We start from the raw sequence: 12,921 nt of genomic DNA, 5'->3' as shown, positions 1-12,921 counted from the left end.
ACAGTGAGAGGCCCGCGTACCAAAAAAAAAGAATGGGTAGGCAAGCGCCGTCCTTGCTCAGGGCGGAGCGCGGTCCCAGCCCCTGTGCAACGTGCGCACGCTCCAGTCGTCGTGGCCGCAGGGTTTTGCTCAGGGCCCAGCATGTCCCACAAACGCCACGGCGCTGCCCAGGGTGGGGTGTGACTTCACTTTGAAGTTGGTGGGCACGCTCACCTCCTGTTTTGTGTCAACCCCTGAGCGAGACTCCCCAGGATCACTGGCCAGAGTGCCCGGGGTGGCTCAGGGCCCCGTGTTGGGGGCAGAGCAGCCGATCGTTTTAGCATCTCACTCAGTCTCTCCTGTTTGGCCAGCCCTCAGCCAAACGGTCTTGCCAGAACCAGGCGTCTTCACTCTCAGACTTAGTCTCCTGACTTTGAAAGGGCCTTGCAAGGCTGTGGGTTCCAGACCATCTCTCTACTCCAGATCCCCCTCTTGTAGCATCTTGACAAATGGCCACCCCATTTCTCCCCAGACACCTGCAGGGACCCAGGGCTCATTGCTCTGTGAGCAGATGCAGATATAATAACAGAGAGCTCCGTCACCCCTTGGCAATGACATGGATTGCCGGACATGCCCCTGCTGGACAGCCTGGCCCTCAGAGCATGGCCAGGACCTCCCGAGTCTTTCCCCTCCCGGCCTGAGATATCCAAATTCTTTCCCATTTCTTGGGGTCAGGGTGTTCAGACCTTTTAAGCAGAAGGACTCCAGTTCGCCCACGACTCTCTGAAAACCCAGACTGCATCCAGCCCTGTGGACGTGGCTGGGCTGGGACGGAACGGGGGGCCCTCCCTCAGCAAGTGACGCAGCCTCGCCCCTGCAGCTTCGTTGCGTGATGGGGGGCGCGCCGCCCCTGAGCTGGGCTCCAGTAATATAGTTTCCTTTTGGTCCCGTCAAATTCTTGTCAAGCTTGAAATCACCTAAAACCCACAAGTCTCTTCACTGGGCTTGTTCCTCCTTTTGTTCCCGGTGAGATTAGTGTTTGAGCCAAAGCAGGTGGTTTGCGTTTGCCCTGGTGAAGGTAGTCAGCGCGCTGGGGCTGGAGGAGCAGAGCTGCGGGGTCAGGCGGGGCTGTCACCTGGGCAGAGCACCTGACACCTTTAAGCTTTGGCTTCCTGGGCTTTAAAGTGGTTCTTAGGAGGACCGGGTGGAGTGAGGTCGCTGCTGCCAGGGAGTGCTGTGCTCTGCAGCTGACCCGTGTCTCGGGGTCTCCTCACCTCCACCCTTGATGCTGGCAATAGGATCCCATGAACCCTCTGCGCTGTGCCTTTCTTTAAGTCCTGGACAAACAGGTAGACCAGGGCCAGGTAGAGAATCGTGCGAGATGCCCTGGAGGCCACCCTGGGAACATGAGCGGGCTGTCGTCCAGCCTCGGCCACAGGATCTTGGATGGGAACCTGCCACAGTGATGTGATCTTAGAGGAGCCCTCTGTTCTTCAGCCCAGCGTCCCCATCTCAGTAGGAAATTGGAGAGGCTCGCAGCAGATCGTGTTCCTAGCGAGCCCGTGCTGGCTCCTGGAGTATCTGATGTGAAAGTGCGCCAGCAGATGATTTTTTTTAACGGTCCCGTCAGAAACTGTTGTCTGGGTCAGTGTCAAGCCAGTGTTTAATCTCCAACTCCACTCTTCCTTCTGTTACGGAAGTGGGGTCAGCCTCTGCCCTCCGCCAGTGTTCTGGCACCTCTGAAGTGTGCCGTAACTTCTCAGGGATGTCTCTGTCACAGAATCGGATTTTTCTGACCCTGAAACTTAATCATTTAAAGCGACTTAGTTCTCTCCTCCCATCTGCGGCTTTGTCTCCCTCCTAACTGGGTCTTTTCTACCTTTCCCAGCCTGGAAGTCACTCTCCTTAATGGGTAAGAGAAGTAAAAGCAGGTGAGACTGGGCAGAGGCCTTCAGCCTCCGAACAGACGCACCCCAAGCATCTGCCCCGTTCTTCCGGTGCTGAACGTAGTTAACCTTCCACCTTTGCCCTGCTGTTCTCACTGGTCTGAATTCACTTTGAGCTCTCGCCTTCCTGATCCAGTTCCTGTCTTCTCATGCTGTTTCTTGGTTGCCTATTTCAGCTTCCAGATTTTTTTGTGTTTTTTTAAACTTTGTATTTTATATTGGAGTATAGCTGATGAACAGCGTTGTGATAGTTCCAGGTGCACAGCAAAGCGAGTCAACCATACGTATACGTGTATCCATTCTCCCCCAGACTGCCTCAGCTTCCAGATTTTATTTCAGTAACAGTGGTGAGGGACTTCCCTGGTGGTCCAGTGGTAAAGAATCCGCTTTACAATGCAGGGGACGCGGGTTCAATCCCCGGTCAGGGAACTAAGATCCCACATGCCGTGGGGCAACTAAGCCCGCACGCTGCAACTACTGAGCTCACGCACCTCAACTAGAGAGCCTGCGTGCCGCTAACTACAGAGCCCACCCGCCCTGGAGCCTGCTCACCACAACTAGAGAGAAGCCCGCATGCTGCAACGAAGAGCCCCCATGCCGCAACTGAGACCCGATGCAGCCAAAAATAAATTAATGAATTAATAATAAATACATCTTTCTAAATAAATAAATAACTAACAGTGGTGACCGTAGCTACACTTCCACTCGGTTTAAACAGCGTTTATGCACTTAGCACTCTGCTAGGCACCTGTGAAGTGTAAAACAGGTACATACATCTGCCCTTAAGGAATGTATAATCTTGTGAGGGAAGTAAGCCTTAAACATAGGGTGGAAGTTGGGGGAGAGCTGCGCGTGCGTCATGACTCAGCGCTCGTGTCAGGGTCATCAGTGCCTTCTCCCCTCCCTGCCCCCTTTCCTTTTAATACTCAGAGTACTGATCACTGGGCCGGAACTGGCTCGCTGGGTCCCACCTCCTCTTAAACCCCCTCTGTCATAACCAGGGATGCAGATTGAGATTCTCTTGTTCAAGTTCCACACGGTCACTCGGCCGGCCCTGCAGCCTCACACAGTAGAAGGAATGTAGGCTTGGAAGTAAGCATGGCTTTGACCCAGGCTCTGCTGTCACTCCCTGTGTGACCTTGGGCAGGTCACCCCATCTGTCTGAGCCTCGGAGTCTCCTGACACCCGGGTTGCCGGTCCCTCCCTCCGTAGCTGCCACACAGGCACGGCAGCGGCACGGCACTTTGGGGGCTCATCTGCGACATCAGGCCCCAAGCTGAGCCTGTGCCTGGCAGGGGTGGTCACCTGTGCCCTCCCTGCTGTGGGCTGTGGAGGTGGAGGTGGGGTGTGCTCCACAAGGGCAGAGCGAGACTCTCCCCTGGAAGCGGGGCCTCGGGGCTTCTGCGGGCCGGACTGTCTGCGACCTGAAACTTGGGTTGCTTTGTGCTGGGGCTCCCTCACTGGAAAAGTGGCCTTCAACCCCCGCCAGCCGGCCCCGGGCCTGCCAGCAGGGAGAACAGGCCCTGGGCCCTCACCCGGCTCTCTGACCTAGAGGAACATTCTGTCTCTTTGCAGATGGAGAAGGATGAAACCGTGAGCGACTGCTCCCCGCACATAGCCAACATCGGGCGCCTGGTCGAGGTGAGTGGGCTTCCTGCTGCCGCGGTTCGCCTCCACCGCATGGGACGTTCGCCCCTGGAGCCCGGCTGCCGGCCTCCCTTGCTGCTCCCTCGCAGCTCCACAGCAGGCAGCAGCGCGTTTCTCATGTTTTGCCCTGGCCTCGTGTTTCCTGAGCCTTCTGATTTGGACGCAAGCAGGGCTCAGCTCCGGAGGCACCCCCTCTACTGTCCCCCAAACACATGCACCCTGAAGACTCAGCTCGGGAGGCCCTAAGTCCTGTCTCCCCCCGTCCAGTGGGTGCGAGCGGAGACCTGAGCTCAGACGGGAAGCAGATCCCGGGAACACCAGTGGGCTCTGGAGGGGGACTTGAGCTACACCTCAGCTCCCCCTTCCCCACGCCACCTGGAAGAAGGGGGTGCTCTCCAGCTGCACGGGGTTGTTCACAGAGCTGGGGGGAGGGCTGGCGGGTGGTTGAGTGGGGTGGGCCAGCTCCCAGTGAGGGTCAGCCTGGGACGCCGGGACTTGGTACTGGCGTCCTGGGCGCCAGGATGGGGAGGCGCTCAGGGCACACACTCACGTGCCTCCACCCTGCGGTCACAGCGGGGACTGCAGGGTCGCAGGCGGGAGGAGGGAGGAGGGAGGGCGTTCCCGTCAGTCTCACCGGCCTCCTTTTCCAGGACATGGAAAATAAAATCAGAAGTACGCTGAACGAGATCTACTTTGGAAAAACAAAGGACATCGTTAATGGGCTAAGGTAATGTACCCCAAAGCACGGGCTTTGGAACCAAAAAGATGTGGATTTGAATCCTAGGTCACTGCTTAAGAGCTCTATGGCCTTGGGCCTCTGTTTCCTCCTTTGTAAACCAGGGCTATCCTCCTTATAGGGTTGTTAATGCAGGTTTTGCAAGGATAGAGCCCGGCATACAGAGTGTGTACTCAGGATAGATGTGGGAATCAGAGTAGACTTGCACCATTTCTGTTTCCTGGGGCCCATTCACCTTAACAACATCGGTGCCCTTGTCCCTGGAGTCACCTCTCGGTCCCTCAGGCTGAGTCCCACCTGAAGAATCTGCCCGGCCCTTTGGCTCCTGGGCCTGAGTATACCTCCAGATCAGACCCTAAGACGCAGGAGGGCATGACACCACCGGCCTCTGGTTGGCTGGTTTCCAGGGCAGCAGAGTGTCCCACAGAAAGAGCCCCCCGACCTGCTGCTTTCCGGAGAGGGACCCGCCACCCTGGGGTGCTCTCAGGGCTGTTGGCTGCCCCTCCCCCACACGTCTTGTGCCCTCGGTTCTTCAGCGTCGGCCCCAGTGAAGGCCAGAGGGGGCTCAGGGGCTCGCTGGGTCCTCAAGGTCATGGTGGGCAGGGTAGGAGGCCAGAGCCCCTTTGGGGGGGCGGGTAGTGGAGGCCGCTGTGGAGCGAGACGGGCCTTGGAGTCGGGAGGCCGGGATCTCATGCAGCCTCTGTCAGCCAGAGCCGTGTGACCTTCGACCAGGGATGACTCCCAGTGGCCCTCCGGCCATCCAGGAGCAGGACTGCCGAAGGGAGGGGGTGGGATGGAGGCCGGTGTGCGGCCCTACACCACCACGCGGGTCCAGGGGCTAACGCTCTGCCCGTGGTTTCCTGTAATCCCCCACTGTGGACAGATCTCCTTTGGGAACAAGGAGAGGCAGGAAGCAGCTCTGGTTTGTGAATCTGTCCAGGAGACAAATGTTTTAGTCTTTCACTCATAGGGTTTTAAAAGATGGGGCCCACTTTGGACTCATCATCTTTCTGATTTCCTCCCTGCCTGTGGGGAACGTGGTCTGGCCCCCAGTGGGTTTTATTCCACCCCCAGAGCATTGCTGTCCTCTGGCTGTTGAGCCTGGGGCCCCTGAGCCAGCCACACAGCCGCCTGGCCTGCAGGGTCCCCGGGCGTTGGCTGACAAATCGGAGAAGGCCGCGAAGAGCCTGCGGGGTGTGGCCTGAGCCCCTGAAAGCCGCGACCGCCGCCCGCAGGAGCCCCGCGGCAGAGCCTCCCCACCACAGCCCCGAGCGGCAGCGGCCTCTCTCTGCCTGTGTGTGCCCAGCACGTCCTCTCAGCTGTCGCCCCTTGTGCTCCTGGGTCTCGTCCTCCCCCTGCCGCTGCGCTCACCTCTGCACACTCTCTGTAGATCTGTTGACGTTATCCCCGACAACCCCAAGTTCCTGCAGCTGCAGAGGGAGCTTTCCCAAGTGCTGACGCAGCGCCAGATCCACATCCAGCCTGATAATTAAGCCGCTCCAGGTACCCTGCCTGAGAGGCCTGAGCGCCGCCCCACTAAACAGGACTCACCAGCCGCCGGGCCCCGCCGGACCCTTAAACACCACTAACCCCGTGTCCGCGGCTGGGAGCAGCCCCCTTAACGTGCACACTCACCCCGCCCCGCGTTACACGGACCTCAATCACGTGTGCGGTGTGTGTGCTTTGCACTCTGGGCGGGGCCGCGTGTGAGGGCGGGCCGTCTGGGCTTCTGCCCCTGAGCAGGCCGGGCATCGCCGGGCATCACCGTCGCCTCTCCGGCAGGAGCCGCTCGCCTGCGCCGCTCCCAGTGGCCTCGCGCTTGGCCGGTGGCTTTGGCAGCCTCTGCTGTGTGTGCAGCCGGGGCTTCGCCAGCTGTCCACCAAGGATCCCAGAAGCCAGATGAGCCCCCTTCTCTGTGGGAGATTGACTGGGGCTAGCCGACCTAAAAGGGGGCGGTGTATCGCCCTGAGTCTGAGGATGGAACACAGAGTGCGGCTGTAACCCCCGGGCCGGGCCTGGTACCCCCAAGACCGGGTGCCGCTGGAGCCGCCGGGACCGGCATAACCCTCTGCCCCTGGCGAGCTGCAGCTGTCCTCCTAAATGCCTTACGCCCATGGAGGGGCAGCAGTCTGGCTGTAGACGATGGCCAAGGACCATGACTTGAGCTAGTGACAGATACAGATGTGTGAAAGCAGTCAGCATCCCCGGAGAGGAGCAGGGAAACTGGTTTTAATAAGAGGCGTTTGGAAACCCAGCTGGGCAGGGCTGTAGGGCCTGGGCTTAGGGGCTTCTTCCCAGGCCCAGGGGCTGGACTCGGAGACCCTGACCCGGAAGAGGCCCAGTGGGGGGGACAGAGGTGGGGCGCCTGTGCAGCCAGGCGGAGCGGCTCTTCTGCAGCCGTGGGACCGCAGCACAGTCTGGTGTGTGTGTGTGCGTCAGGCCTGGGGCGTCTGTCAGCCTCCAGCCTCACGCTCGGACCGTTACAGTCCCATCAGAGCATTAAGAAAGCCCCTTTTAAGGCGTTCCATATGGTGCAGTTTCCTCTCCAGCCCCTCAGCTTTTAGGGTGGGTCTAGAATCTTCTGGATCCCTCACCTCGGCTAGTCCTGTGGCCACCCACTGGAGGCTTTCTGACATAGATCCCCTGCAGCAGTGGGCAGCCTGGCACCTTCTGTCCAGGACAGGCCCTCCTTCCCACCTCCAGGCATTGGTTCCGAGCTGCTTGGCAGTGACCTTCCCGAGCTCCTTTCCCTAAACGAGGGTCCTGCTCCTTGCACCTCCAGCCGTTCCAAGCCTGACCTCCTGTTCCTTACCTGGTTCTAACTCTGGAAATTTCTCCTTTGGGGCGGTAGCGGGGGGCTGGGTACAGCCCAGGCCTGGCGTGCCCCTTCCCAGAAGAGCCAGCACCCAGTCGGGCCGGGGTGCCGTGGGAGCCATCACTCCGCCCACCGCATCCTCCCGCTGGGCAAGTTAGCCTCCCACTGGGAGCTTTCCAGAAGCCCGTGGTGGGCTGGCTGAGGTTTGCAGCCCGAGGGCCACCAGGGCCGGTGCCTGAGCCTTCCTTTGGCCGTCGCAGAGCAGAGCAGAGCAAACGCTCAGAAAAGTGTATTCAGCGGCATCAACCAAAAATGTCAGCGTTTCTCGTGGGCACTTCTGTAGCTGCGCATAGACTCTTTCAAAGCCTCGTCTCTGCCGCCTCCTTCACCATCTCGAGGGCACTTCCCATGACGTTTCCAGGACTCAGTAGCCAGAATCCCACGTGGGATGCTCCTGCTTCATTGCATTTCACCCATATCCGGTGGGGGGGGATTATTTTTGGGTCTCTCCTTCCCATTCTGTTTCACGGCCAGTGCGTGTCAAGCGTGACATTCCCATGGCTCCACAGCATTCCTGCAAGGTAGCCTTCCACTCTTTCTTTCCACTGCTTTGAAACTGTTAGGAAGTTTATCAATAGTTTAGTAAGTTCCTGGCTAACCCAGACATCGAGGAAATCTGACAAAGTGATCATTAAGGTCATTGCCAGGAGCATTTCTCTGAGCCTCAGTTTCCTCATCTGTAAATTGGGAGTAATGCTCAGACCCCTCCAGAATGCTTGTGAGAGTGAAGTGTGCCTGAGAAGCACTCTGTAAACCGTACAACCTCTACAAAGGTTAGCTGTCGTTCGCTCAGTCTAACCTGTGCGTAAGTGCACTCCCGTGAACATTTCCCCACAAATTCAGGATTTGACAGCAGCGACCCAGGGCCACTTACCTGTCCCCTCCTGCCTCTTGAAGTTCAGGCTGAGGGATTTTCTTGGCCAAGTTAACAGCTGATGGTGCCTTGCAGCCGAAGCCTAAAAGTGCCTGCCCGCAGGCGCTGCCCAGGCAGTGGGCTCAGACGTCCGAGGTGCCGGTTCCTAATGCTCGCCGGGGGGCCAGCCCTGCACCCCGTGCTTTGTAACGGGGTCCTTATCTCTCGGCCTCTGGCCTGAGTCCACAGCTGGGCTGAAGCACAGACGGTCTCTGCTGTGGCGTGCTTGGAGGCCCACTTCTGATTCAGGCTGACATTGGGATCTGTGCCCCAGAGTCCGGGTCATGCCCAGCCTGGTGCAGAGGTGGGCCGTGGCCTCCCCCGCGGGGCCGGCCTCGGGCTCTGGGCCCCTCTGCCCCCTCCGCACAGCTTGCAGCTCGCACTCCCAGAGGACGGGGAAGGGGGCACCCAGCCCAGTGACCCGGCCCCTCGCCCTGGACGCACCGGCAGGGCAGCCCTCGGCCCCTCGCCGCTGCACTCTTCCTGTTCAGCCTGCTAATGACAATTCTTCTCCCCGGACAGGTCTGTGCAGACTTTTGCAGACAAATCAAAACAAGAAGCTCTTAAGAACGACCTGGTGGAGGCTTTGAAGAGAAAGCAGCAGTGTTAAGCCTCTTCTTCCCAACTAACCGGACACGCTGCCGTGCGCTCACTAGATTCCTTTCTTAGAAACTCGTTTTCTGCTCCCTCCCTCGTCCCTTCCCTCCCCGCCCCAGGTCACACAACAACTTGCATCACCACTGCACAGCGCCATCTCTCCCTGAGAATAAACCCTATAAACACCCTTCTTGTCTCTGAGGCCTACTTCCCACCACATTTTGCTATCAAAACTCAGTATTTCCATAGAAACCATGTTTTCTGTTTGCCCCGCCCCCCCGTCTCTCCACCACCACCCATTTATAGGCATAAAATACACTGTCTGCCTCCCTTCCCTCCCACCCTTTTGTTACATTGGTGTAAAAAATGTAAAACAAAAAAATTTTATGAAATAACTGTGGTGTGTGAAAGATAGAAGAAAAACTGGAAATCTGATTCCACGTGTGTTTGGGAGTTGCTTGGGGTTGGGGGTTGGCGGGGACAGGGGACAGCTCTGGGAGAAAGGAGAGGTGGCCCTCAGCGTCGTCCCGCACGCCTGGCCCCTGTCCCGCGGAGACCACACGGTGGGGGGCGGGGACCTGCGGACCGTCCTGCTCTTCTGGCCAGGTGCTTTTCTGTCAATTTTTATGGAATGCAAAAGGAGTTTTTGTTTTATTTTGTTTTTTTGTAAAGCTTAAAAAAAAATCTACATCTTATACTTGAGCTTCCATACTTAAAAAAAAAAAGGAAAAAAAGAACAAAAAAATAAATAAAAAGAAACTGGGATGCAGTTAGCACTGGCCTTGTGTTCTTTCTTGCCTGCCTTGCTGTCCAAGCATGTGTGAGCTCGGCTGGGAGGGCTGACCCCAGTGGGGGCGTGGGGCCCACGTGGTGAGCGAGCAGGGGGTCCTTGCAGATCTCCAACGGCTTCTCTGGGCCCCTGCTCCGCGCAGACCCTGCCCCACCTGTCCTGAACAGCTGGGGCCATCCCATCATCAGGTGTGATGGGATGGGGGCTCTCCCCCACCTCCCCTTTCATTTCAGCAAACACCTGCTCTGCGCAGGCATGTCCACACTCGTCCCACGCCATCTTCACAGCCCTGGGTGACGTGGGCAAACAGGTTGGGGTTAACGTGCCCAAGGTCCCTCCGAGCTGTAGTCCGTGCTCTCCCGGCTGACACCAGGGCAGCTTGGCAGGGCAGTAGGGCCCACACCCCGGCGAAGCCCCTCTGGTTTGAGGTACCTGGGTCCCTGACACGCCTGTCCCCGAATCCTTGGGCCCAGCTCCTCTCTGCATGGTCTGATGAGAAAGTTCCCAGATGGGGCACATCTTTACTGAGTGCAGAGTACCACTGAGATAGAGACGGGGAACAGGAGAGACACCTGCGTGCAGTTCCTTTCAAGGACCTTCAGGTGGAGAAGATGAGGGAGGCGGACAGGTGAAGGCCGGAGCTCTGTCAGTGGACCCAGAGCCCTTCTCCAATGGAAATGACATCCTCGTGGTAGAGTGTTTGGCACAGATAAATGAGTTCATGTTTAGCAGGTGTTCGATCACGTGACCAAAATAACAATTGGAAGCCAGAAATTGTGACTGTGATGTATGCCAGGCCTGATCTTCCATCACCGGAAGAGCCATCACTGCTGTCTTTTGCTGCTAAGTCAGGCCAGTGAGCTTAGGGACACTGGGCCCTGAGACCGGGTTTCCTCAGTGAGGGGCAGCCGGACCCAAGTGGCAGAAGAGGAGTGTGTGCCCCTGGCTCGGGGCCACCTCCCAGCTCGTCCTTTCCCTGCTCTGTGGGACCCTACCCGCCCGAGGGGTGGCGCAGGCCTTGTGGACCTGTTCACGGCCCCTCTTGCTTCTCTGGTGCCACCCCCTCCCCGCAGCCTCGGTGCAGTGTGGCCACGGCTTTCCCTCATCCCCACCGGGTGACCCACAATAGGCCAGTTACGATGCTCTCTCTTGAGAGACTGATGCTGAAACAGTGCCATTTCATTCCCACCAGGAATGATTCCCGGAGCTGTAGTGCCTGTCCTGTCCTTCCAGACACCGATGGCTCACCTCTTAACCTTCCCTCCTGTGAGCCCACAGCCGGCCAAGAGCCTCTGCTGCATGCTTAGCAAGTGGGCTTCTGCTCCTGGGAACCAGTGAGCCCTAAAGAGGCTGGAAGAAAAAGGGCACCTGTGTCCAGCATCTGCTGAGCCAGTCACTGGGCCTGGGGGCGGCCTTTGCTCTGAAGCCTCAGAACAAGCAGAGGCAGACAGCCTGCTCCCACTGGGCTATGCGGCCTGGAACTAAGATCACACATGCCATGAGTGGCAAAAAAAAAAAAAATCCCAGGTTCGCTAAGTAACCAAGGGGACCCTGGGCTGGGAGGGCCTGGGGCCGGGCACTGAGGATGGGTCTGTGGGCCAGTCCTTTGTAGATGCCACCTGCCTGCCCCCCACCTTGAGGTTTGGGGTGCCCCAGGCATTTTCATAGACGGCATCTCATTCAATAGCTAACACGTAGACAAATACCATATGCTGTCACTCATATGTGGAATCTAACTTTTAAAAAGATGCAAATGAACTTATTTACAAAACAGACAAAGATATCGAAAACAAACTTAACAGTTACCAAAGGGGAGGAATAAATCAGGAGCTTGGGGTGAACATACACATACTACTATACATAAGACAGATAACCAACAAGGACCTACTGTATAACACAGGGAACTCTATTCAGTGTTCTGTGATAACCTATATGAGAAAAGAATCTAAAAAAAGAATGGACATGTATAACAATCACTTTGCTGTACCCCTGAAACTAACACAACATTGTAAACCAACTATACTCCAATAAAATTAAAATTTTTTTTTAAAAAAATAGCTAAGGGACTTCCCTGGTGGCACAGTGGTTAGGAATCCGCCTGCCAATGCAGGGGACACGGGTTCAAGCCCTGGTCCGGGAAGATCCCACGTACCGCGGAGCAACTAAGCCTGTGCGCCACAACTACTGAGCCTGTGCTCTAGAGCCCGCGAGTCACAACTGCTGAGCCCACGTGCCACAACTACTGAAGCCCACACACCCAGAGCCCGTGCTCGTCAACAAGAGAGGCCGCCGCAATGAGAAGCCCACGCACCACAACGAAGAACAGCCCCCGCTCACCGCAACTAGAGAAAAGCCCACGTGCAGCAACAAAGACCCAACACAGCCAAATAAATAAATTAACTAAAAAATAAAAAAAAATTAAAAATAGCTGACATGTAAAGCCGCCAAGGCAGGGATCTTTGGGGGTGACTGGCCCAGCCTCCTGCTCCCCGTGTGGGTCCTGAGGGAGAAATCCTCCTGGACCAGTTACCAGGGCAACTGGTAAGTGCAGAGCCTGGGCCTGAAACCAAAATGCTAGGTCCACACTTCAGGCGAGAGGAAGGTTCTCATCCCTTCAGGCCACACCTAGAGGTGAAGGCCCTACCAACGCTTGCCTGCAGCCAGGGGAGAAAGGCAGTCCACCCAGGACCTTGCACCTCAGGGACCCCACCAGCCGGTAAGCACGGCCCAGTCCGGACAGTGGAATTGACTGATGGTCACACTGGCCCTTCCGCTCTTTGGGAGGAACACGGGGAGGGTCCCAGTACGGTGGACACGCTGATGAGCCTTCACCCGGCACGACAGGCTTGCACCTGTCCCGTTTACCCACTGCCACGACGTCCTCCATCAGGCAGGGCGTGCCAGTGTCTCCCCCATCGGACTGGGGCTTTCATGAGGAGGAAGGAACCACAGCTCTCGGCAGACTGGGTGGCGCCTGCCAGCAAGAGCCATCACCCCATCACCCCCACCAGGGCAGGGGCTGTGACAGCTCGTTCTTTCTTCCCCACCCAGCTCGAGCCCAGGCCCACACCTGGGTTCACACTGCCAAGCTGAGCCCCCAGGTCCTCAGGCCGGGAGGGCACCAGATCCTGGCTGCAAAGGGCACTGAGCCAGCTGGGCGGGCGTGGGCCCTGGGGGTGGGAGGCACCATTCAGAACAGTGGGGAGGGGGCCTGAGCACAGCAGGGTTGCGCCGCCCCCGAGGACAAGGGTGAGGCTGGATGGCACCCGGCCTGAAGCCCTGGACCCCCCGCCAAGGGCGGAGGCAGGGATGGGACTCCGAGGGCCGGGTGTGGGATCGCCCCCGCAGCTGAGGGACCTCATGCTGCCACTCGTAGCTGGGGGACCTTGGGGAAGCTGCTTAGTTCCTCAGAGCCTGTTTTCCCATCTGTCATGTGGC

The 12,921-nt window shown here is 57.8% G+C and overlaps 1 protein-coding gene across 2 annotated transcripts in view; it reads left to right on the top strand.

The window, feature by feature from the left end:
* Positions 1-9,759, top strand: part of CAPZB (capping actin protein of muscle Z-line subunit beta) — a 136,585-nt gene extending 126,826 nt beyond the window's left edge. The window contains exons 7-10 of one of the 2 annotated variants that reach the window (XM_079933471.1): positions 3,501-3,566; positions 4,223-4,299; positions 5,699-5,811; positions 8,619-9,759. In XM_079933471.1, the coding sequence (XP_079789597.1) occupies positions 3,501-3,566; positions 4,223-4,299; positions 5,699-5,801 (246 nt within the window). In that variant the 3' untranslated portion in view covers positions 5,802-5,811; positions 8,619-9,759. The remainder of the gene's footprint in view (positions 1-3,500; positions 3,567-4,222; positions 4,300-5,698; positions 5,812-8,618) is intronic. The other variant, XM_079933472.1, reaches the window with a different exon arrangement.
* The last annotated feature ends 3,162 nt before the right edge of the window (positions 9,760-12,921 follow it).

Source organism: Stenella coeruleoalba, assembly GCF_951394435.1.
Source record: "Stenella coeruleoalba genome assembly, chromosome: 1".
Classification (NCBI taxonomy): Eukaryota; Metazoa; Chordata; class Mammalia; order Artiodactyla; family Delphinidae; genus Stenella; species Stenella coeruleoalba.
Note: the sequence above shows the minus strand (reverse complement) of the source record. Positions and strands in the feature narration are given on the sequence as shown.